This window comes from Sapajus apella, unplaced genomic scaffold (genome assembly GCF_009761245.1).
Source record: "Sapajus apella isolate SASKATOON/1434 unplaced genomic scaffold, GSC_monkey_1.0 scaffold80, whole genome shotgun sequence".
In the NCBI taxonomy this organism is placed as follows: Eukaryota; Metazoa; Chordata; class Mammalia; order Primates; family Cebidae; genus Sapajus; species Sapajus apella.
The window spans coordinates 7,143,192-7,169,565 of NW_022437020.1; the positions used below are offsets into that span (position 1 = coordinate 7,143,192).

Below are 26,374 nucleotides of genomic sequence, written 5' to 3' on the forward strand. Positions count from 1 at the left end.
TTTAGGACCAGCACAGCATACACTTGTGTCTGTCAGAAGTTTCTTAGGTTTGATGCACTGCAAAATAATTCTGTGTCAAAACCCCTCTCCCAGCCCAGCCCACCCCCATTTAACTGGGATGACATCATTAAGTCTACTCAGTAGTTTGTTTATCAACACCACACTTGTAGGGATTGCATAGCTCTCAATCTTGACACCAAGGCAGCGACTAGGGGAGGGAGGTGACACAAAACATCATCTGGAAGGCAGGAATGGGGAAAGCACAATGGTCCATACATCGCTTTTTGGTAAACATTTCCAGATTGTGTGCCCAACAGCAAAAACTACTGCCAACGTTGCCTACTCCACCCCATGATGCAACCTAGTCCTACTAGAAAACCTTTTACTTTCCAACAGCTGTCAACATTTTAGCTAGTTAAACCAAACTATGCGATTAACAAAATAAAGACAGCAGTCAAAGGAAGGCATTTACCACCAAATATTGACGTCAGAAACGAATTTTACAAACTCTAGCTTTCACTCTACCTCAAAACATACAGGATATGCTGGACAATGTATAAGGAACTAAATCTGACTTAACTGGTTTTGTCCCACAGACAAATTGTTCTTAGAATGAACTGAAAAAAAATCAAACCCACTTTCGGACAATTCAGTTGTAACACAGCAAGAAGGCCTTTGTGATTCAGTCACTCTGTCAGGGGGACACTCCTTTATCTGAACTCCGCCAGAACTCAGTAGGAGGCAAAAAAACAAACATGAGCTTCTTATAAATTATGGCCTCTCACCATGGACAAAATGTTGTCTTAATATACATCCATGAAAAGAGAGAATCGCAAGTTGGACGTGTCTTAGGAGAGAGAAAGTAAGGAGTGGGGGTACAGATAAACACACTTATCAGATGGAACAGCGGAAACTTGTTTTGAACCCAGCAACACAAATGCTATGCACTAATACCATCAGTGTCAATCACAGCTCTGCCTTCACAACTCTTCATCTTGTGGTCCACATCTGATGAGGAAAAAAACAGGTCTTGCCTTGTAACTACAACTGAAAGCAAGGGGACTTTCAGCAAATTCTTTCCAAATCCTCAACTCACAACCCAAACCTCCTGCTGGTTGGTGGAACAAGATAGCAATGTAACCAATGGCCTTTGACAGAGAAAAGCAAAGTTCCTGCCCAGCCTGCTTGGAACACTCTAAATCCATCCTCCCGTGTGGCAGGCGGCAGGAGCTGCCACGAGCTGAGCCCTGCTGGTCTGGGTGCAAAGGACCATGGGGGAAGGCAATGCAATGGAGGGGAAGAGGAGGGAAAGACAGTCGGTGTGTGGGAATGAGGACCAGGTCCCAAACCAATTCTTAATTAATTAGGATGTCGAAAAGGACACCAAACCTCATTGAGTACCAGTTTCCAGACCTCTCTGCAATCTAGTCCTCACACTTTGGGCTTTCTAGGAACCACCGGTGATAAACGATCTGAATAAGAAGACAACCTTGGGCACCGAACCTCAAGGCTCACTCAAAGCCCTGCCACCTATCAGTGGGCAGAAGATGCCCCCAGTGGGGCAGGCGGGGCGGGGGACATGCGGGGCTCACAGGCCCTTTTCACAGCTCTGGTGGTTTTAACTGTGAAAGAAGGGGAGGGGAAGAAAGCCACCAGGCAATGAAGAGGTTCACTTTCAAAAGGAAATGGTGCCTCCAGTTCTAACCGGTCTTGATTTCCCACTTTGCTGATTTCTCGAAGTGAGATAGCTATTTCAACCATTTTGCAAATATCAAAAAGGTCACTTGGCAGAAAAAAAAATCACTTTAAAAACCATTTGTTGTCAAAGCCTAAGGAAGCCTTTAAGAGCAGAGTCACTGGAGAATAAACAGCCACTACAGGCTCCTCTCAGGGTCGGGGGCAGGGAGGGGAAGGGAACGTGCTGGGTGGGGTGCTGGCAGCGGGGCATCATGGACACCGTGGTGGGTGGCTCATGGGTACCATGCTGATCTAAATCCATCTCCTCAGCCTAGTTTTCAGGCATGAGGTCGGTTCCGAAACCTGCACTATTATCTTTCAGGAAGAGGGGCCATGGGACCCCACTGTACTTCCATCTCCTTTCGCAGGCATTACTGGGCTAATCCTTTTTTGAAAGGAAAAAAAAATGTTCAATATCTTTTATTGTGTTAAAATAAAATTTTAAAACAAAATAAAATATACATAAGATGGCCGGGTGTGGGGGCTCATGCCTGTAATCCCAGCACTTTGGGAGGCCAAGGCAGGTGGATCACGAGGTCAGGAGTTCAAGACCAGCCTAGCTAAGATGGTGAAACCCCGTCTCTACTAAAAATACAAAAATTAGCTGGGTGTGGTGGCGCAAGCTTGTAATCCCAGCTAATCAGGAGGCTGAGGCAGAGAACTGCTTGAACCTGGGAGGTGGAGGTTGCAGTGAGCCAAGATTGCACCACTGCACTCCAGCCTAGGTGAGTGCAACTCAAAAAATACATATATATGTAAGATAAAATTTTGCCATTTTAATCATTTTAAGGGTACAATTCAGTGGCATTAATTCCATTCACAGTATGGTACAACTATTATCATTATCTATTTCCAAAAAAATTTTCATCGCCTCAAATAGAAGATCTATCCATTATGGAATAATTCCTATTCCCCTCCCCACTCTATCCCCATGCCCTGGTAAACTCAAATCTACTTTCTGTCACCATACATTTGCCCCTTCCATATGCTTCACACAACATAAAATCGGACACTATTTGTCCTTTTATGTCTGGGCCTTGTTTCCCTTGGCATGGTGTCTTCAAGGGTCATCCATGCTGTAACACGGATCCAAATTTCCTGCCTTTTTATGGCTGAATAATATTCCACTGTATGCTTAGAGCCCATTTTGCTGAGCCGCTCATCTGCTGACGTGCGCTGGGTCGTTTCCAGATCTGGCTCCTATGAACAGCCCTGCTGTGAACACTTGCTTTCCTCTGCTGCTGTCCCACTCTGCGGAAACCAAGACCACAGCAGAGGAACAGAGTCCTTGGGGCAGAGGCTGCGTTGCTCTGAAAGGCAGAGTAGCCATGGAATAAACAGCCCCCGCGGGCTGTCTCCCTACACTGCTCCCCAAGCCTACTTGGAAAGGATGCCTGCGGCTCCTGGCTATGTTTTGAAGTCAGGCCCCTTCCAACACAGACTCTGATTATCTTCCCTCTTGCTTCACTCCTCCTCTGTCAGGCTGAGAGAGGCGGCAGAGAGAACTGGGAAGGGAAGAGATGGGCCCAAATTCTGGCTTTTCCTCTCACCAGGCAGCGGATTTCAGTACTCTGAGTTTCCAGGGCCCTCTCTGCCTCTACCACAGGGTGCCCACATGCTCTCTGTGGGGGTTGGGGCTGAGGCAGCTGCACCTGTCACACGGGTGGCCCCAGCAACCTGAGCCCTGGTCCCCGCTCCCTTCAGGGCTGACCGACTTCCGCAGGGACTCACTTCCCTGAACCTGTCATCTTTTGTGGCTCCCTCTCAGTAGCTACTGTGCCATGTCCCCAGCTGCTGACTTACACACTTCCTGGTGGGGAGAAAGGCAAGAGAACCTGCCTGAGCAGCAGCTTCTGCCAACTGAAATTTCACATGAGCTCGGTACCTGGGCACGAAGATGGAGTTGTGCAGGAAATTCTCAAAGACCTTGCGGTACTCGGCCTCCTCCTTCTCCGCCTGCTTCTCAGCTTCGGTTTTGGGGCAGGCACAGCAAGGCCCTTTCTCTGTGCCACACACCTCAGTCTTGGGGTTCTCTGTGACCTCCTCAACGTCAATGGAGCCGCCAGCATACTTCCTGATGGGGATTTTGTCTTCTCGGAAAAGAAGAAAAGCCAAAACAAGAGTGGGATGAAAGCTGTTACACATGCCTGTGAGGAAAAATCATAGCGCTCAGCACCTTTCATCAAGAAGACAGCTGGTCTTGGCTGGGCACCGTGGCTCATGCCTGTAATCCCAGCACTTTGGGAGGTCAAGGTGGGTGGATCACTTTAGGTCGGGAGTTCGAGACCAGCCTGGACAACATGGTGAAAACCCCGTCTCTACTAAAAATACAAAAATTAGCCGGGCATGATAGTGTATCTGTAATCCCAGCTACTCAGAAGGCCAAGGAATGAGAATTGCTTCAACCCAGGAGGTGGAGGTTGCAGTGAGCTGAGATCATGCCACTGCACTCCAGCCTGGGAAACACAGACTCTGTCTCAAAAAAGAAAAGAAAAAAAAAAAAAAAAAAAAAGATAGCTGGTCTCCAACAGAGGACTACACTGTTACCTGATATAGGTAATATTAGGGCTCAGGTACATTCAAACCCCGGGAAGGAACAGTCACGCCCTCGGTCCAGGCCGCTGCTACACCTACCTTTGGAGCAGTAATTGTGCCGGTAAAGGTAGCTGTCCTGAGGCTGCTGCTGCCAGCGCACGATGTAGTAACTCAGGTTGCCGTTGGGCAGAGAGGGAGGGTTCCACTTCACAATTAACTGAGAAGACGAGTTCGATGCTGAAAGCACGTCCAAGGGAATGGAAGGAACTGGAAAGGGGAACAAAGAACATTCCAGAAAATGAAATGAACTTAAGATTCAGGTTATCAGGTACTCTGTGCAAGCCACCACCAGGAAACGGCAAGTTTGACCTGGATAAAAAATAACAATGAACAATGGAATACAAAGTGAAAAGTGAACCTTATTTTGAAATAGTACTACTTTAAATGCCAGCATTTCCCTTGATAATCTATTTCCTCAGGTAATCTCTGCGAAAACAAACATTACTAAGTTGTAAATGGAAAAAGGCTGCGGAGGTACAAGCAGGGTTAGAAGAGACAATGTGAAAGTCAACAGCTAATTCAAACACCTGGTATTTCCCATTTATTATTGCTGCCATTCTCCACTGCGCTGAACTCCAGCAGTTTCGACAACAGGTAAAATAGGCTGACTTGGATTTCATCTGAGATTTCGAATCTCTGATAAAAATGTCACGAAGCCAAAAGAAAAAGGGGAGTGGAAGGGGGCTGGAGAGCCTGTGCATGTGAAGGAGTGTGTGTGCCCGTGTCCCAGCTGTGTTTAAGGGGGTGAGGCAATGCAAAGAACACGGAGTCCACCATTTCCACACACATCCTTCAGTACGCTGATGGAGGCATGACTCTGAAAAGCAGTCTAAAACTGCAAATGCATGGAAGCCTCATTCCAAGCAAAGGACTCTGTCACCAGTAGAATGAATGCTGATTATAGGCAGGGCACAGTTATCTGATCAAGTTTTAGTTATGCTGACCCCTGAACCCAAATCCAGAGCTGATGTGTGCATAGGGGTCAAATGCATCCTAGGACCACGGAAATCATATCTTTATTGGGTTTACAAAAAAAGTGTCAATGTTGACGGCTTTTCCAAAGCACAGGACACACATTCACTGTATATCACTTAAGCAACCTGTTCACCTAAGCCATTTTTAAGACCTGAAAAGGGTGGACAGCTTGAGGGTGCTCCAGGCTATACAATACACACAAGGTTCTGAACATCTTTAAGGGATGATATTTTGGAAAAAGGTTATGACTAATACTAGCGTTTTCAAAGGAAACATAACCACTTCATGCTCAGCCACTTTAGGGTTTCCAAAAATAAGGACTTCAAAAACAAACAGCTCATTCCTAGATGCATTCTTATGATAGGTGTCGCAGAAAATGCAGAGGCAGAGGACCAAGTTCTTCTCTGTGTGTAAGGACAGGGGAAAAAACGTAGTAAGTGGACTCATTTGTACAGTGCCTGGTTTCCAACTTTGTGGAAAGGCAACAGGTTTCTTGAGAATCTGTCACAATAAGCTGAGATTCCTGTTTCCCCAAACACTATAGTGAACTGCTGGGCAGGGTTACTTCCACATTTTAAGATGAAAAACTTATTCTGTCACATTGAGCCTCTGCTATACCAACCCACACCCAGGATCAGAAGCCTGTGCCAAATTTATTTTTACAAGCACGTTACCCAGTGACATGACTGTGGCCACGCACAGGATCATGGAGATGGGGTAGGAGGGGAGGAAGCAGCAGGTGTGCAGAGCAAAAGGTCCTCCCTGCCAGCATTTTCTCCTCACCTCCTCTCTGCCACTTAAACTCTTTTTGTGCTAGCTTGTGAGAATTTAAAAACATCTTACCCACTAAAATAATGGCTATTATCAAAAAATGTTTCAGTGCTATGGACTGAATGTCTGTGTCCCACCCCAAAATTCACATGTTGAAATCCTAACCCCTAAGATGACAGGATTAGGAGGCGTGGCCTTTGGGAGGTGACTGGGTCATGGGGGTGAAGCCCTCATGAATGAAATCTGGACCCTTCTATGAGAGGCCCTGAAGAGTGCTCTGGCATCACTTCCACCATGCAATGACACAATGAAAAGACTGCCATCTATGAGCCAGGGAGTGGGCCCTCACCAGACACCAAATCCGCCAGTGCCTTCATCTTGCACTCTGGAACTTCCAGAACTATGAGAAATACATTTCTATTGTTTAAAAGCCACCCAGGCTATGCTGTTTTTTTGTGACAGAAGCTCCAATGGACTAAAACAATCAGTGTCTTTAAACCTCAAGTGCATTTTCCTACTTCTGAACTAGTTTTTATATACTTGGAAAACATTTATGTTTGCTTTTATTGTTTCCAGATCTGGAGTTGAGAAATAAGGCGGTTCAGAACCTGAAGACAGAAGAAGGAAGGAGGAACATCTTCATCAGTGAAAACTTTGAATATCCACAACATACTACATCTGCCGTCTTTCAACTTTTGTTGACCTCCTTGGAACTCTACAGGCTCGGAACACCAGTGAGCTACATGAAGTAAGTGGAACACCCATCAGCATGGTTTCAGTTCCTGGAGATTGGAACATCTAAATAAACAAGAAAGAAGGGCAGCCGGAGATGACTGTTTCCTGGCTGGGCCTTCCAATGAAACCAGCCCAGCACCCTGGAGGACCTGGGCTCATAGGCACAGAGCAAGATAGAGATGATGGAAGACGGTACCAAGGCCAGAAAATGGCACGAAGAGCCTAACATATTAGAAGTGGGGAAATGGGCCAGGCATGGAGGCTTATGCCTGTAATCCCAGCACTTTGGGTGGTCGAGGTGAGCAGATCACCTGAGGTCAGGAGTTTGAGATCAGCCTGGCCAACATGGTGAAACCCCATCTCTAGTAAAAACACAAAAATGAGTTGAGTGTGGTGGCAGGTGCCTGTAGTCCCAGTTACTTTGGAGGCTGAGGCAGGAGAATCGCCTGAACTCGGGAGTCAGAGGTTGCAGTAAGCCAGGATCGCACCACTGCACTCCAGCCTAGGTAGAGACAGAGACTCCTCAAAAAAAAAAAAGAATGAATATAACACAGTATACGTATTGACAAGAAAGACAACAGGCATAGCTCACTGCTAACCCTACAACGGCACCCTGTAGAAGCAAGCCCAGTGAGCTTGTGAAGAAGGGCTTGTCTGGGCATGGATACCTGAAGCATTGGTGCGAATGTACAAGATCTCACTCTTGGCCCCACGGATATGGTCGTTCTCCACCATGGTGAGGGTTACAGCCTTGACATAAACAGCGTACTGAGTCCACGGCTTCAGCCCATGCAGTAAGACACCGGGCTCCACGTCCTTGTTCTGGGGGAGGTCTACATCCACCATGTTCCAGCTGTTGGAGCCACAGGCGTCCTGCCCATCATACTCTGTGACATTCTTAAAGGGTCTGAAAGACAATCAAGTTCAGAGAAGGTTTGGGGCTCTGACATTCAAACGCTCAAAAACCTCCCCCAGAGGCCCAGCATGTCACACGCTCTATAATGGGAGGTTTAAAGAAACAATCAATTAGACTTTGATAGAAGAAGAAAAGGAAGCGATTGAACTCTGGGCTTCCCCAGTCGTGCACTATGGACTTGAATGCTCTGCCTCAGGAAGAGCCAGTTCAACAGTTACTGGGTTTCACTAGTGACTGCTCCTTAAGAACATATGCAAATACTATTTTTCTCTCTTCTGACTGCAGCATTTTTTCATCATTAACAAAAAACAAGCACAGTCAGTTAATGCAAATATCAGATACTGATAAAAGGTAACTGTTGGAGAAAGAATGACTTTCCTACAAACAGAAGTAGCCTCTAAAATTCAAATTGCTCATACACAATTCTGATGCTTAAGCATCTTATAATATTCAAATATTTAGTTTCCAGATTGCCTTAGAAACTAGCTTCAAGTCCTTAGTGAAATTACCAGCTGACATTGCCAAAGCATTGGTGTGACTATCAAAGGGAATATAGTATTTTACACAGATGCATGGTTGGGTAGATGTTTTACATTTATCAGATAAAAGGGCTGGGCAGCTGCTGGCCACTGGCTTTGGAAACAAACATTAACAAAACCCTACCTGCTACCATGATGGGAGGTCAGGAGGGGCTCCCCTATGTACAAATCCTGAAAGCCTAGTAATCCTAATACCCCATTTCTCATCCATAGGACCCCAGCTCTGGCAGAAGAAAGAGTACAAGATGCCGTCATAAGGTGCCTCTGCTTTCTGCTCTTGGGAAGTCATGTACCTGGCTTCCCAAGAGCAGAACTACGGGATTAAGATGGGACCCGGGTAAGGGGGATGGCTAAGTAGACCGGGGCAGCCACCTGGATACAGGAGGCAAAGGAAGGAAGAGGAAGAACAGAGAGAGCTGCAGTAGGAAAGAATAAGCCTTGGCTGCTTAGGTGGGTGAATGTCATGTGGTCGCACAAGGAAAGCTCCCAACAGAGTCTGGGAGAATTCACAAAAGGCTCAAGACTTGAAGGCTGTTCTCTCTCCACTTTTCTTCGCTTGTTTGGAAGGCTCATGACCTGGAGCAGAGGGCCTCAGCTTGGGAGAGGCACATAGAGAGAGAGACAGGAATAAGATGAGCCATGGGTCACCTCAGGAGAGCCATGTGGCTGCAGGGTGTTCCTGGAGTAGGGCTAGTGGGTAAGGAGGCTGAAACAATATTTCAGTGAAGTCCCCCATCATCAATTATGAGTCTGGTCTGACCTAATTCTGGAAAAAACAAGCTTTCTCCGCTTTGGGTTTATTTTATTCAAACATCTCTAATCACTTAGTAAAGAATGATAGGCCTCAAAGCTAACACTTTCCCATTTGTGGCTGTCACTGGCTGTGACTCACATCACGGGGACAGCCCAGGAGGGCGCATGAGATGAAGTGGGGATGCTTGGCATGGCTTTCCCTGGGGACCCTGCTGACTCCCCGCATTCAACCAACCCATGCAAGGACCAAAAGACTGGCCTCTCCCACTCGCAGCCTTGTCAACAGAATGGCATCACCCAAAGCAGAAACTCACGCTTCCTTGTAGAAGACAGTGAAACTGATGAGATCCCTATAGTCCGGGGGCCGGTACCGGTGCCAGGTTATGATGACGCGATTCTTCCACGTGGTGGTGGAGGTGAAATGCAGGACATCACTTTCACCTGGAGCACAGAGGACATCCATGAGTGACGGAGATTTATGTGTCTCTGAAAAGCACCTGTCTTGCTCAGCACTACTTCCCCCTTCCCCAAAGCTGGTTATATGTGCCAAGTTCCCTTCTGGACTTCATAGGTGGCTTTCTCATTTTCCACTAAGAATCCATACATTTCACTACACAGAGCTCCAAGGGTTCCATTCTTTGTTTCGGGTCAATCAGTTGCACTGGCTACTTGCCCAGGGCCCTGGACATGAGCCTGGGTTTTCTAACCTGAAAACAGAGAGTGACTTCAGTGAACGACGTGAACTTATCTTTCTTTTCCATCCCTAAGATCCTGGCTACGAAAGGTGGCCTGGTAGAGTAAGGGTGAACCTTTAGGCTGCCCTGAATCTTCTCAGAGAGATGATGGCACCTGTTCTGCAGTTGAGGGTATCTGCTTGCTCCTGTACAACCAGTAAAGACAGGGAAGAGACCGCAGGTGTGCCACAGAGAGGAACTTTTCTTGGTCTAAAGTTGGTATCTAACTGGAAAGACACAGGAACTCCTGTGAGGCCTCCAGTGAAGGCTGACAAACAGCAGGGTGGGGGGCATGAGCAGGGGCTGGATTAAGCAACAACAAAAAGATTTCACTTGGACAAGCCTAATGTGCTCTATATGAAATCGACCTGGCTGGTAAGTATGGCAGGGAAGCTGTGCCAAGTCCCTCTCTTATTCCTTGGACCAAATTCAAACTTTGATAAGGACCAGGAAAAGACTGATGACTGCCTACCCTTGTGGAGACCCAAAGCTCTCTGACGAGCTGTCCTTTCGCCACCATATCTGCCTGAATCCCACTACGCACTCAAGAGGCGAAGCAGAGAGACGGAAGACAGGAAAAGAGCTAAGAAGTCTTTAGGGCAAAATGTGCGCAACTGAGATTGGAAAATGTCACAGTTCCTGCGGAAGCATTATTTCCAAAGGAAACCATGATTTTGCTTTCAAAAGAAAATAAATGGCTATTGTATTTATGACCTGACAGGTCAGACTGGCTAACTTGAAGGAGAAAAGCCCTCTAAAATGCTCTGACACGTCCGCTTTTACTATGGTCTGAACAGGGGGCAAGGAAGGGGCTTTGCAGGGACAGAGTGGGCAGGGGGAGGGAGGCGGCGGTGGCCGTAAGCCTGCTGTCCAGCCCTCGGCCAGCATGCTTCCCTCTAAGATCCCCCAGAGCAACGAATGTCACCAGGTAAATCCAGACACAAGCAAAACAGGCGAAAGCCAAGCGCACATCAGCTCCAATTTGCCTTCCTGCATGTGTGTCTGTGCGCACACACGCACCAATCACTCTTCATCATACAAATTACATTTTTCTAATACCTTTCCCTTATTAAAAGCCAAAGGTGAAGAGACGATTTACTTTTATAACCCTATCCAACCAGAGAGCCGCATCATTCTCAGCAGTTGTATTCTACACAGGGTTAGATGAGAAACGCATTCACTGCCGTATCTCTGGTAAGAGACCTTAAAGTTTTATAACCAGTACAAGGCAGTACTTATATTGTTCTAAATTTAAAAAGCATTATCGACTCAGGGATGCAGGCTTGCTCCATCTTTTTCACATTGAGGTGGGAGAAAAGAGGAGGCTGAGTGTAAGGGACAGGATACCCATGGCCCACAGGGGCTCAGAGTCCCCTCCACCCCACAGGCCTGGACTTTCCTGCTGTGGAAGGGGGAAGATAAAGCTCACAGGGCTGAAGCACACTGGCTCTTTCCTGAAAAATAATTGGACCAGGCATGGTGGCTGATGCCTATAATCCCAGCACTTTGGGAGACTGAGGCAGGTGGATCACTTGAGGTCAGGAGTTTGAGACCAGCCTGGCCAACAAGGTGAAACCGTGTCTCTACTAAAAATACAAAAATTAGCTGGGCATGATGGTGGGTGTCTGTAATCCCAGCTACTCAGGAGGCTGAGGCATGAGAATCGCTTGAACCCAGGAGTTGGGAGGTTACAGTGAGCCAAGATCATGCCATTGCTCCCCAGCCTGAGTGACAAAGCAAGAGTCCATTTCAAAGAAAAAAAAGAGAAATAATCTAACCGTGCACCTGTGTATAAAATCACATTTAATTGTGCATCCTGTAAGCAGCCTTCACAGTTTGAGAACCTACTTATCAGTGTTGAACACACTCACACAGATGCACAGAATTTATAAACATGCATACATCATGCATCTGCCCACTACTGATTTTGAAGACATGTAAGTAGGAGCTAAGTGCTAGCTAAGGTGATCCAGTGGTCCCCCAGGTGAAACACAGAGGGGCCACAGAGGAAAGCTGCAGTCACACAGGGAGGTGGGCCTGCTGTGATCATGACGGTGGGGCCCACAGTGTTTTGGATGCTGTCACTCACAGGAGGCTCTCTCTCCATTGTTCCTGGTGTTTATGTCCCCTTTGTTTTGGCGCCCTTTAGTCCCCGTCACTTCTTCCATGCGGTAAATTTCGGAAACACATAATTTGGGATTGAAAGCAAAGTACATCTTCCCTGAACGGATGGTCAGGTTCTGGTGGTCCCAGTCCCATAGTTGCTGCAAATTCTGGTTGTCGAGGACATAGAAGGAGTAATTCCTGGAAGCACAGAAATCGATGTTAGTGCACCTGCCCTTGGCCACAGTCCCCTCTGGCCTGCTGGCCACATAACACAGGTCCTCTTTGTAACCTGCTCCACAATGCATTTCCTTTGCCAATACGAGGTTTGGTTATTAACACTATAGGAGAACAGATAATTGTTGTTAACAATGGCAACAGCATGATTCAAGGACAACATATCGAAATCGATAAGACGCTAATTAATTTTATGACCTCTATTACCATCAACGAATGCTTCTTGTACCAGAAGATGTTACTAGAATCATTCCCGAGGAATGCCTTTGGTTATTTTTCTCAGCCAAGTATGCACAACGTGCTTGACAGCAGTGCATGGGAGGACAGATATGCTCCGCTACCCAGCTGGAGCAGCTTACACATTTGCTGTAAAGTCTCCCATTATCCATGGAAGCGAATCCTGCCCAGGCCCAATCAGCAGCATGATGGGATAGGAGACAGCATGTGACAGGGAGACAGTCTTGTCGGGGGTCAACCCTGGGCCTTCTCCCTCCTCCCGATTCATCTTTCACTCTGAGGAGCCCCAGCTCCAGTCCCTGGAGAAGGTGCAGGGGAGGAGGAACAGCCGCCAATGGGCAGTGCCCTCGGGCCTCCCATGCAGGCAAGAGGACTCGGTGTCCAACACAGTGGTTCTCCAAGTTCAGTGTGCACAAAGCTTGTTTACAAAGTGCTAGGCTCCATCCCCAGAGCTTCTGATTCGGCTGGGGTGGTCTGAGAATCTGCATTTATCACAAATGCTAGGTGGTGCTGACCTCTGCTGTGGTCCCCAGACCACATGTGGAGAACCACCAATCTAGGAGAGGCTGAGTTCCAGTGAGGTGCTGGAGGACCAAAGCCCACCAAACCAGATGTGGCTTCTGCCCCAGAGGGTGTGCACACAAGCAGCAGATCCAACCAGCACAGGAAACAGTTCTGTGTGGCTCCCCAAGTGGCAGAAACCCCCATCCCTGGGGAGGCAAGAAAGCAGACAGCTACAGCTTGGGTCTGGAGAAAGATCCCCACAGTGGGCCTTTCTCTCTGGCATCCCTAGGAAGCCAGCAGACAACGCCAGGGTGGGCAGTCTGAGTCCTCTGTGCTGATGGGCCTGATCTCCATGGACCAGGGATCCCTCCTTTCCTCTTCCTGCTCTGCTTCTTACTAAGTTTAGGCATCAGTGCAATACTTTGAGTGACTGCTAAGATTCACTAGCAGATCTAATGCATAAACACACAAAGGAAAACAGACCTCAGCCCTCCCTGCAGAGCCAGGACAAAACAGAACCCCTAAGCCTTTCTCTGTCCCAGAGGCTGTGTCCGTTGGGGATCTCTCTGTACCTGGTGAGGGTCTTCATTTACACCCAAACCAGGACCTCTAACCAGCTGGTCAATCCTCAGCCTGACCCTCATTTAGAGTGAAGCACATCATGGCTGCAATGCTGCCAAGCAGCCCTGTGACATTTTCCTGAACATTCACAAAGGGAGGTCAGCACGGAGGGAGTTCAGAGACTGGGACCCGGCACCAAAAATGCCATCAATGAGCTGTGCAGCCATGTGCAGGCCCCTTAGTGCTATTTGTAGCCCTGTTTACTCCCTCGTAGGACAACCAGGGGAATGCACAGTTGACATCTAAGCTCCCTGTCTACTTTCAGAATGCCCAGGAGTCGCAGAGCTGCCACGGAATCCATCCCGTGAGCCTGAAGCCCAGCCTTCCCTGAGCACTGGGCTCTCTGTCCACACAAGTGCTGGGGGTGGAGGTGGGAGTCCTGGCAGCACAGGGGTGCAGTGAACACGCAAGTGAGGTGAAAGGCAGAGCCTCTGAAGCTAAGTCAAGCTCCTCACAAGCCCATCTTTAGGCCTCTGGACACATTAGCAGCCACCAAACCAGTAGCAAAAACTTGTGAGTCAACAATCCTTTCTTTTCAGTGAGGGCTCATTCCCGAACACACAGATACCCTGGAAAAGCAGCGTAAGATATTGTCCAAATGACCCTAGATCTGCTCAATGCAATGCAAGGCGTGTTTCCGGGGGTTGGTGGCGGTGGGGGGCAGTGCTGAGATATGGCCCTGTTAGCTCTACTGTTGCTGCGGGTAGGCCCCTCTACACCTGCTCTTTCCCAGTGCCAGGCTGCAGGTGACTCTGCTGGAGGTCAGAAGGGCTCCGTGCAGTCATATAGCTGAAGGAGGGATGGGACAGAAATGGATGTGTCCTATCACAAACCCATTCTTGCTCATGGAGTTTCTCCAACTACAAAAGATACTTTGCAGTGATGCATCCCAAGTGTCAGGCCACTTCCAGGTACTTGAGTTAGCGTTAGGGGACAAAACCTCATTGGTGAGGAAACCTCTGGGCTGCTGGTAAGGACCAATTAATCAGGCCACACTTCTATCTATGTCCAGAACGAGGCCTCTTTCAGTAAACTAACTTCACTAGCAGGGAACAGAACCACACTGAAAATACCTTCTGAACAAAACATTCTTCTCCCCATGGGAGGAAGCATGAATTATAAATCAGGAATTTGACAAATGAATGGCAAGCATACTGAAATTCTGTGTATTTGATTAATCACCTTGAAAAGCAAGATTATCGTTTTATAGTAAACACAAACATTTTTTACAATCATTGAAGAGGCTGGGAGCCAGGATACCAATATCAATAAAACCCAGGCATCATGGAGCCTGTGGAAGCTAAAGAAAAATAAAAATAAAACTCTTGTCAAAATAATCATCAAGCCATTCATGAGCTGCCTGTCAATACCATGCTTGTTTTTCCAGCCGCAGCTTGGGGCCAGGTTCCCCGCTACATTCCTTCTATGATTAGGTGAGAATTAAGAGATGGTAAAAGGCAGAGACCTGTCTACACATCTTCAAAATATGTATACACTAAAGTTATCATTGTTTCCTAAAGGAAATGACTACTTAGATAAATCACTCAGTAAATGTGATTTCCAAATTGTTTCTAAGCTCACTGCCTTTACATTCAAGAAATACTTTTAAAAATAAAGTTTTTTTTTCTTTGTTTGTTGAGACATGGTCTCACTCTCTCACTCAGGCCAGAGTCCAGCAGCGCAATGACAGATCACTGAAGCCTCGACCTCCCAAGCTCAAGCTACTCTCCTACCTCAGACCCCCAAGTAGCTGGGACCACAGGTATGTTCCCACCATGCTCAGTTAATGTTTTTGTTTTTTGTTTTTTTGTTTGTTTGTTTTTAAGAGATGGGATCTCACTATGTTGCCCTGGTTGGTCTTGAACTCCTGGACTCAAGCAGTCCCTGGCCTCAGTTTTCCAAAGTGCTAGGATTACAGTTGTGAGCCACTGTACCTGACCAATTACTTGTTTTTCTTTAGCTTCCATATGCTCTATGATATCCAGATTTTATTGATATTGGTATCCTGGTTCTCAGCCTTACTATGTTGTAAAAGAAAAAAACAAAAAAACAAAAAAGTTTGTTTCTACACTTGGCTAGGCCTTATTTCCCAATCGGGCCCACACGGGATGGGAGCAGTTAGTTATCTTCCTGAGGGCATCTCTATGTTATCTCTATAGACATTTGAAGATAGCCCCAGGTGCAGGGTTCACAGCATTCCATCCGGGAACCCAAAGGTCAGGTCTGAGCCTCATCTGCAGTACTTACTGAGGAACAACTCTGGGCAAAAGATGTATTATTCATCTCTCCCAGGCTGCAGTTTCTCAGCTACAAACTGGGGATGTCTTCCCTGCTTTTCTGGCCCTGAGGCCACACAGAAGAATTGGATAGGCTAAACATAAAAGGATACCTTGAGCTTTTCATCACCCCACAAAAGTGCAGGATGACCTGTGCTACTCTCTGAAGTGAGAAAGTCCCCTGGAACAAAGTCTCAGAACAGAAAGGTCCTGGGCCTTGATAAACGGAGCTGAACCCGAGGTCTCCAGCCTACAGAGGTAGGAAGGGACAGTTTCCCTATTTTTAGTGCTTGCTGACATATTGAAAACAATTCTGCAATTATACAACCACTCATTCCAGTTCCTTTCTCAGAAGAGAAAATTGCCTCTTCACGGCTGTCTCTAGGGGGCATCAGAACCCAGCACACAGGCTGTCGTCAGCAGCAGGGCCATCTGCAACTGATAGAGTGGCCTTTGTTGCCTTTCTGCAGATGCTCCCACCAACCCATTCGCAAACAGGCTGGTTTATATTACATCCATTCTCCCCCAAATACAACACTTACATCAACCTTAGGGATTCACCAAGGGTGGGAATATCTACCCAGGTGGAACCAGGCGTCATACAGATACCCAGAAAATGTTTCCTCTTTGTTAGGTGTTTCTTAAAAATAGCTTGGCTTCTGAAGTATAATCTACTTATCAAAAATTTCAGTAAATTCACACAACTGTGCAACCATCAACACTACTCAGTTTCAGAACATTTCCATCACCCAAGAGTTCCCTCACTCCCAATGATTGTCAATCTCCACTTCTTATCCCTGGTCTGCTTTCTGTCTCCATAGTTTTGCCTTTTCTGCAAATTACATGTTAATGTGTCATACAATACATAGGCTTTTGTGTCTGGATTTTTTATTTTCACTTAGCCTAATGTTTTAGAGGTTCACCCCTGTGTCATACTTCATGCCTTTTTTGTTACATGTGTCATACTTCACGCCTTTTTATTGTTGAGTAGTCAGTCGTCCTTTGGGCCACATTTTGTTTATCCATTTATCTGTTTATCCATTCATCTGTTGATTAACATTTGAATGGTTTCCAGTGGGCCTTGTTTTTGGCCTGGAGGTTGGGGGAGGGCAGGCTATTATGAGTAATATTGCTATGAACATTCATCATACACAAGTCTTGTGTGGACATGTCTTCATTTCTCTTGGGGAGATCCTGGAATTGCTGGGTCACAGGGTTGAGTGTATATTATCAAAAAGTCCCAGTGAAATGTTAAGAGTGGCCATGTTTCAGCCTCACCTCAGAGCTCCAAGAAGGAATTCCAAAGCACTGTGTGTGTTGCAAAGTCAGGTGGTAGGGACCAAAGCAGAGCAACGTCTAAGTTGACCTGCGAATTTCAATTTTTTTAACTCACCACCCTCCGTCTACTTTTTCCTTCTTCTTTTCAAGGCAACAATCCTTGGTAGTGCCAAAGAAATGTGAAATGTTAACTCCTTAGTTATCGGATGCCATGAGGGAACAAGGTTGTCCAAACAAGGGGATTTTCCAGATAGTGGAAATATTCTCTTATTCAAGAGCTTAAAAATTAGCTATTTTATAAAAATCGTGTACATGTGGATTACAAAACCTGTTTCCTTTGTAAACAGCAGAAAGGCCTTGACTGTCTTAATGTTTAGGGTCATTACTCTAGAAATACACCCCAGTGGTGTCCTTGAGGAAACCACAGCTATTGCTTTTGCAAGTGGGTTACCAAATCAGCTCACACTGAGTGTGATATAAAAGTAAACCAGCTCTGAGTGAGGAGTAAGAGCTGTACTCTAGGTAAAATGCTTGAATTTTCTGTTTTGGATGGCTCAAAAGACCTTTTTTTGAGAGGGATCTCAGTGACATTTTGGAAAGCCACGGTTGCCAGAGTTGAAGGATCTTTGTACCTTGAATTGTTCTATTCGCCATCAAAAACAAAAGGCTGCAGAACTTTCATCCTATTGAACCAAATGGAGACACTTATTTATGTTATCATTGACTATAAAAGAGGTTTAAGAAGGCCAGGCACGGCAGCTCATGCCTGTAATCCCAGCACTTTGGGAGGCTGAAACGGGTGGATCACGAGGTTAGGAGTGCAAGACCAGCCTGACCAATATGGTGAAACCCTGTCTCTACTAAAAATACAAAAATTAGCTGGGAGTGGTGGTGTGCACCTGTAATCCCAGCTACTTGGGGAGGCTGAGGCAGGAGAATCGCTTGAACCCAGGAGGCACAGGTTGCAATGAGCCGAGATCACGCCACTGCACTCCAGCCTGGGCAACAAGAGCTAAACTCTGTCTCAAAAAAAAAAAAAAAAGAGGTTCAAGAAAATAGTATGACATATGTAACAACATGGGTGAACCTCTAAAACATTAGGCAGCAGTGTGAGGAGAAAATAGGAAAAAAACCATCAAAGTGCTTTGAGGTTTGCACATGAAGAAATGAAGGGATAAAGCAGTGGTTTCCAATCACTGCTGCCTGCTGAAGGGCCTAGGGATCTTTAGATGAGCACTGATGCCCAGATCCTAGCCCCAAACACTCCTATTGAATTGGGGTCGGGGTGCCTCCTTGGACATCAGGATTTCTCAACCCCAGCCCTGCCCACACCGCCAATGATCCCATAATGTGTAGCAAAGTTTGAGAAACACTGGGATAAAAGCTATCTTGGCTTAAACCAAAGCATACCGGAATAAAAACTGCAGACAGCTCTGCTAACGCTCCTCTATTCAAAAGCCTTGAATACATTCCATGGTCTACCTAAATTATAACCCTCTACACCTGGGTGCACAACAGCTTAGGTAACTCTAGTGCCACCCACCTCTCCAGCATTAGTTGCCCAACAGGCCCCAGGATGCCCCAACTCGTTGCCTTTGTACCTGCCACCCTACCTGGAATTGCCTTTCTTCACTTCAACCCTCTGCATTCCCCAAGCTTTTCCTGAAAGCCTTCAAGGCCTATCTCAAATGCCACCTCTTGTCAGAAGCCTGTCTGATCTTCTCAGTCAGATATCTGGCTCTTCTCCATGCCTAGGGCACATTTCTTTCTTTCCCTTGTATCACTGTGCCAGCTCTGCTTTGCGCTGCTGATGTTTATCTGTCTAGTGTATCCCATCTTTCTCTTTCTCCCTCTGAATCTTCCCTCCTTGCAGAAGTGAGTGCAGCCAGTGAAGGAGCCAGACCTAACTCTGTCCCTGAGTCTAAGGAGAAATGAAGAGCTGAGCTGCTGCTACTGGTCACACCTGAAGCAAACAGGGCTCTTGGGGAGCTCATCATCATGAAGACGGGCTATACCTTTTTGGTCATGGGCCAGGAAGGCAGGGTGAGAGAAAACAGCTCCCATCAAGAGGTGAAAGATTCTTAAGAGCCCTAACTCAAGAGAGAGCCTCCGAGAAGCAGCATGCAGGAATGGAAGGCTGGAGCCAACATTCTTGGGGCTGCTGGGCTACTAGGGAGCAGCAGCAGGGAACACCCAAGGCTCACTTTCCCTTCCCCTGGAGGCCAGGGGCCCAAGCTTACCTGGGAAGCCTCCCAAACACCTGAGTGGAAAGCATGCATCCTTAAAAAGACTTTGCTGATACTTCAGGTTTTATGCAAGTTTCAGATAATGAGAAAGACATCATAAATATTTTTGTAAATACAAATCAGGCTTTAATTTCTAGCTACATTTCAGTGCATAATACTTAGTTGACACTCCATGAAAAGGTAATCTTACAATAATTCCTAATAGAAATTAATTAAACTCTCCTCTCAGCACTCACCTCTATGTCTATCATTTGCTTAGTATGGAAAAAAAAGGTATATCCTTAAGCAACAGGAATATTTGACAGCTACTAATCACAGATACCCAGGATTCCAGAAACACAAACCTACTTAGAAAAAAAAAAAGAGCGGAGAAAAAAATTCATTTAAAAATTTAATACAACAAACATCATCATCACCTTAAAGTGGTAGTGCCTCAGCTTGCCAGGTAAGTGGCTGAGAGGCTAGGGCTGGGTGCAGTGGCACCCTCCTTCGGTTTGCAATGAGAAAGAAGTTTTTCAAGGATTGGTGTTCCCAGTGGGGAGGACACTGTGCTTTTCAAGCATGGAATGAAGAGCTGCCACCTCTCCTTAGCTGTATCAGATGATGGAATTTTAAGAATTTAAGACTGACCAAGAATTCGTCTGAGAAAAACAGGGAGGCTATAAAGAAACCCTTATGCAGTAACTTTATCCAGTTGGGGCAGATAAATCAGCGAGGACAACCTTTCCCATGACCTTCTCGCCTCAAATTATTTCCCCAAATTCTCTTTAGAACGAATTCACTCCTTAATTGATAACTCCTTTTATTTCAAAGCATTCGCTTAAAGTCAGGCCAGAGACGTATTTAAAAGGGAGCGTTTCAAGAGAAAAGTCCATATGCAAAAGTACACAGGCTGGCGGCTGGAAAGCAATTGTGCACGCAATGAGCACCAGCTTCTATCCTCCAGTGAAAAGCCCACGGTTATTTTAAACACCGTATCACAAAGCGGGCCTGTGCCAAGGCAAAAATTCTATCAATAGCTCAAATCCTATAAACTAATCAATACAAACAATCTTGTGAATCCAGATTTCTTTGTAACAAAACAAACCATCCACGTGCCTCCAACGCTCTCAGTTCAAATACTTTAAAAGATGGAGTAGCTGTGCATAGTGGAGTACAGCATCCGGAGGCAGATGAGGGTCAGGCAAACGATGATTTCACAGGGAGATGAGCACTCCAGACCAACTGCTGTCACCTTGGCAGAAAAGCCCCACAAGTACCCCCGCTGCCGTCTCACTGGTCACAGTCAGACACGCAACCCCTGCCTAATGAGGCACAATGCAGTAAGTGTGAGAACCTCTCTGTTTTCCAAAACAGCAGCCTTCTAAGAACAGAGAATCATGACTCTACCCAAGACCCACTGGAGCAGCACGGGCAACACCGCAGCTGCTTCTTCTATTTAACAAGGCAGGGAGGGCTCTTACCACAGCAATACAATTCTACAAGCACGCTGCTCACTTCATAATAGGAGAACGTCCACTCATTAAATGTGGGGCACTTACCCTTCTAGCTGGTCCTCTCCTAAGATGAGGCGAAGGTTTTTTAGGAAGGACAAGGAGACCAAGGCATGGGAATGGCGGATCTTCACGTAGCCCGTCACCACCTCGATGAGTCCCATGAAGTTCTCCAGTTCTGAAGCAATGTTATCTACATTGAAAGGGGGTCGTGTCACTGCGTGCTCACTTGGTGTGAGGGTGACATACTTGGATTCTTACAAACACATGTGAGAACAACTCAATGGCAGGTGCCCCTGAGATGCTCAGGCTCCCGGCACAGGACTGGCCATTCCCGGACAAAAACAGCTTCCCTGGCTTGACTCTCAACAACCACTCTGGGAACAAGGCCTCCCACGTAGGGGAAGCAAGTTTCTAGGAGGCTGGTGGATACTGCAGCTCCCAAGCTGATTAATGAAATGTAAAATCAGGCCGGGTGTGGTGGCTCACCACTTGTAATCCCAGCACTTTGGGAGGCAAAGGCCAGCAAATCACGAGGTCAGGAGTTCAAGATCAGCCTGCCCAATATGGTGAAACCCCGTTTCTACTAAAAAATACAAAAATTAGCCAGGCGTGGTGGCACACACCTTTGGTTCCAGCTACTCAGGAGACTGAGGGAGGAGAATCGCCTGAACCTGGGAGGCGGAGGTTGCAGTGAGCGGAGATTATGCCACTGCACTCTAGCCTGGGCGACGCAGCGAGATTCCGTCTCAAACAAAAAAAAAAAGTAAAATCATAAATACAAGATTGCCAGTTAGCTAAGGCCGACAAATGTAGGGAACGTCTTTTAATATGCTCTGTCAACAGACAGTATGGCCTCCACAGTACAAGGGCACGGCTAAATCAACATTTTCTCCGTCTCATTAGGAACTGCCTTTGCTGCCTTTATAATTCCTAAGATACAGGGGTCTATATTTAAAGGTGCCTTTTTACTACAACTAGAAGAAAATATACCAAAATGTTAACAATAGCTATCTGTGGGTGATTTTTAAAAATTCTTTTCTGCATTGCTAAGTTCTCTGTAATATGTATGTATTGCTTTTAAAACTAGAAAGTAGTTGGAAAAATAGTTGCTAATACAGATGTACAAACATAATATGTAAGCAACAGGTTTCCTTTCATCTTGTTTAGGCTACCTTTTTCTCATAGTAAATAAAAAAAATTCAGTTCAACTAATGCCAAAATTATAATGAAGACTATAATAACTGAGGTTGGTTCAATTAATGAGATTTTACTGTATATGATTTCTAAAGATGTGTTTAATAAAAGGCTCCATTTTGCTTTGAACTGATAAAAATAAAATAATAAGGGTACTAAAGGATAAAGCCCTACATCTAATTTAATTTAATGGCTTTCCAATAAAAATTAAAGGGAAATTCAAGTTAGAAAGATGAGAGGTTGTGTGCAGCTGATGTTTTAAGGAAGAGATCCTGAATTTTAAACATGGGGCAGGAAGCATGCCTCTTAGTCAAGATCAGGAAATCTCCCCTCTAATGAGATCTCTCATCTTCCCAAATCCAATCTATTTCCTGCATTGGACATAAACCGGAAGACACACTTCATCATCATGTATGAATATGTACCAGTTCTTTCAGAAATGATACTTCTCCATGGATTTAATTCACAGATTAAAATTTTATCTTCAGGACAAGAAGATAAAAGGGTTTAGGCACTCGAAAGGTATGCTCTAGGGATAAGCAAATTAAAAGTAGAAGAGGAAATGCAGACACAGCAAAAAGAATTAAACTTCGGAAGTACCATGAGAGTAAGGAAGCCCTAGAGAGGAAGGAACACAATTATCCTCATTGTGGAGAGATGAGAGTGGGTGGTGTTGTGAAAAACAATATGAGATATCAAAGAATTCAGAAGAACTAAGCAAAAACTTGTTTCTGTCCTTTCTAAACCTTAAGAATACAATTTAACAAATATGAAGGAAAAGCAAATTATCAGAATAAATTAGTCATTTTCCCCCTCAAACTGTAAAAAAATTCTTCATGAAAAGATTTCCCCAAAAAATTCCTGTCAACCTCAAAGCCTTTTTACTCTATTTATTCTAGCTTATAAAACTATTAGTACCTTGACCAAGTGATTCCAGTGGCAGGGAATTTAAGGCACTGTTATTAGAAGCCCTTGGCAATTAAAAATCAGAAGTGAAAAGATTTTTAAAATTAGCCATGGCTGGACATTGTGGCGCGTGCCTGTAATCCCAGCACTCTGGGAGGCCAAGGTGGGTGGATCACAACATCAAGAGATCGAGATCATCATGGCTGATATGGTGAAACCCCGTCTCTACAAAAATACAAAAATTAGCTGGGTGTAGTGGCACACACCTGTAGTCCCAGCTACTCGGGAGCTAAGGCAGGAGAATCACTTGAATCTGGGAGGCCGAGGTTGCAGTGAGCCGAGATCATGCCACTGCACTCCAGCCTGGGTGACAGAGCAAGATTTTGCTTAAAAAAAAAAAAAAAATAGCCAGGCATGGTGGTGAGTGCCTGTGGTCCCAGCAACATGGGAAGCTGAGGCAGATGGACTGTTTGAGACCAGGAGTTCCAGGTTACAGTGAGCTATGGCTGTGCCATTGGACTCTAGCCTGGGTAACACAGTGAGACCGTGTCTCAAAAAAAAACCCCAAAAAACCCACACAAAAAAACCAAAGAAGTGAAGAGATCACAGGCTAAGTCAGTGGGAAACCCTTTGCACAATCCAGCTTAGAAGCAACTTACCAGGAATGCCATCTACTGCAAATAAAGATAATTGTACACAGGTGAGACTGAAGCTTTATGTACACAATGACACATACTTCTATCCTTTGTCTCTCACAAGTAAATTTTAACGTGATATCACTAAACTGCCCTCAGTCTTCTCACTAAATTCAAGTAATCAAAACTCTTTAGGCTTGAAAGATGTGTGGATTTAGATACATCTGGTCTCTGCTGAGTCACACCTCTGATCCAACTGTCTCTTCTGGGATATGTATGTGTCACGGCTTGCCTCTCCTATGCATGATGTGACTAACAGAAAGATGAGTGATGACCCTCTTTACAGGAAGAAAGGATGTGCCAATGGCTAAAAAACACTGCCTTTCGATCTGTTTTTATCTTTGAGGAGAAACTCAAAGAAGAGACGTCATGCATGAGGCTTATACACCACGTTGTTTAAGCCCATATTTTAGTGGTGACTCAGGTTCGGGAGCATGAAAACCATCAACAAAAGAAAGCCATAAGATCTAGCCATTCTTCCAGTGGGATGGAATACTTACTCCCTCGTCGGATGTTAATGAGCAAATTGCCCTTGAAGATGGTACATCCTTGAAGCATCTGAGCAGAAGTAACAGAATCAATGGACTTTGCCATCTGTTCGTCACAGACCTTGGGGCAAGGACCTTTACAAGGGATGCACTGCATGCTGTTGAAGAAAAAAAACACTACAATCAAAAACACACATGATTGAGTCTGTCTTCCTGCATTACAAAAATCCTAAGGATATGCTTTTTAGTTGTTATCACAACATGCATTAGAGAAAGGAACCGTTTTGAAGTGTTCATGTGGTCACATGGTATCTCATCCTCAAGCCCACCCAAGATAAGCCACTCAAATTGCAACCAAAAGGAGAAAGAGTCTACGAAGGAAGAGCGTGTTGCTTGCTTCCAGACAAAATACATGATGCATCCTCAAGGCATTTGTGCATCATAGGCTGTTGACTGGTGAGCCAGCTGGTTCCATGTGGGAGAGAGAATGCTGCAGAAAGGAAGCTCTGGGGGTTCTGGAGGAAAACAGAGCTGCTTTCTGATATTGTGACGCTGGCCTGTGCACTTGGGGGAGTAGCTAGGAGAGATGATAGGGACAGCAAAGGGACTGTCGTGTGTTTGCCTAAGGGGAGTCTAGCTCCTGAAGTCAGTGGTTTGGCAAAGCCCAGTGCGGGATGCCAAAAGGCATGCGATACAGCACAGATCCATTATTTTCTTGCTAAAGCACAACTGAAATTATTTCTTGACAGTGTTTTGCAGAAACTTGTAAATTGATCCAAATGTTGTTTGCACTGCATACACAATAAAAGCAAGGGATTTCCATTACTTTGTAATGAGCTCTTGTTTCAAATGCTATCCTGAACATGCCACAAACCACCAAGAGTCAGCGACAAGTAAGGCTGGCACTTTCCCTGCTTACCTACCAGTATTTAGGAAATAGCAGACAAAATGCTAACCCAGCAGCTGAACCTCTGGCATCTATAGTTATATATAGAACAAGGGTCAGAAAGTTGGATCGATTTCCAAACAAGACAAATGACATGACCTTATGTGATGCGTATGTAATAGGATGGTAAGTGGTGGAGCCACTATATGTACATTACTGTTCTTAAATCATCTCTTAAATTTCATGAAGAGGAGTAAAAACATTCAAGAAAAACACTACGAGGTATAGCTTTTTTTATTAATTTCCCTTCCCTCTACCCGTGTATGTTATTTTGCATCTAAGACAAAGATGTAGGGTTCTCTTTTGTTTAAAAGCTAACAAGTAAACAAAACTTCTCTGATATTTTCCTATTGTGTGTTGTGGAGAGTGGGGGTCGTTGCTTCCAAAGGGCCCTCAGGGACTGGACCCACCCACAGATGGAGACAGCCCTCCCTTCTCTACCGTCACACTCAACATTCTCATCTCTAGGCTGGGTCGGGGCTTCCTTCAGCAATTTTTTACTTGGTCTTCTGTTGTTTCTAATTTGCCTACATACCCTACAAACCCCCACTCTCCCTTTAAAATACATTTTATTTTTAAATACCTACAGAGTCACAAAAAGCTGCAAAGATTTACAAAGTTACAGAAAGGTCCCACATAGCCTTCACCCAATTTCCTCCAATGGTTACTACAACTTAACCCAATGATAATGCAGTATCAAACCTGGTAATTAACACTGCGTGCGTGCATATGTATGTGTGTGTGTGTGTATGTTGCACTGTCACTGATCACTTGTGTAGATTTGTGTAATCACAACTACAATCAAGATATAGAACTATTCCATCACCACAAAGCTCTCCCTGACACTACCTGTTCATACTCACTGCCCCCCCACCAATCCAGTCCCCAGTGTCCCTAACACCTGGCAACCACTAATCTGCTCTCCATCTCTGTAATCTGTCATTTTCTTTCTTTCTTTTTTTTGAGACAGGGTCTCACTCCACCTCTTGGGTTCAAGTGATTTTCCTGCCTCAGCCTCTGGAGTAGTGGGAACTACAGGTTCCCGCCACCATGCCCGACTAATTTTTGTATTTTTTTTTTTTTGAGACAAAAGTCTCACTCTGTCACGCAGGCTGGAGTGCAGTGGCACCATCTTGGCTCACTGCATCCTCCACCCTCCAGGGTTCAAGTGATTCTCCTGCTTCAGCCTCCTGAGTAGCTGGGACTACAGGTACCCATCAGCACACCCTACTAATGTTTGTATTTTTAGTAGAGATGGGGTTTTGCCATGTTGGCTTCCCGACCTCGAGCAATCTGCCCACCTCAGCCTCCCAAAGTGCTGGGATTATAGGTGTGAGCCACCATGCCTGGCCAAACTTTGTATTTTTAGTAGAGATGGGGTTTCATCATGTT

At 45.6% G+C, this 26,374-nt stretch overlaps 1 protein-coding gene and 1 long non-coding RNA gene across 2 annotated transcripts in view; both read right to left on the minus strand.

The window, feature by feature from the left end:
* Nucleotides 1-26,374, minus strand: part of IGF1R (insulin like growth factor 1 receptor) — a 314,344-nt gene that overhangs the window by 39,248 nt on the left and 248,722 nt on the right. Inside the window, exons 4-10 of the mRNA XM_032252821.1 lie at nucleotides 24,049-24,194; nucleotides 20,799-20,943; nucleotides 11,845-12,059; nucleotides 9,336-9,462; nucleotides 7,482-7,720; nucleotides 4,372-4,539; nucleotides 3,623-3,827 (exon numbers count right to left, since the gene is read on the minus strand). Of these exons, the coding sequence (XP_032108712.1) occupies nucleotides 3,623-3,827; nucleotides 4,372-4,539; nucleotides 7,482-7,720; nucleotides 9,336-9,462; nucleotides 11,845-12,059; nucleotides 20,799-20,943; nucleotides 24,049-24,194 (1,245 nt within the window). The remainder of the gene's footprint in view (nucleotides 1-3,622; nucleotides 3,828-4,371; nucleotides 4,540-7,481; nucleotides 7,721-9,335; nucleotides 9,463-11,844; nucleotides 12,060-20,798; nucleotides 20,944-24,048; nucleotides 24,195-26,374) is intronic.
* Nucleotides 15,500-17,855, minus strand: LOC116533199. Its single transcript, XR_004261149.1, has 2 exons — nucleotides 16,689-17,855; nucleotides 15,500-16,658 (listed from the first exon to the last, which is right to left on the minus strand). It is a non-coding gene; the product is annotated as an uncharacterized LOC116533199 (long non-coding RNA).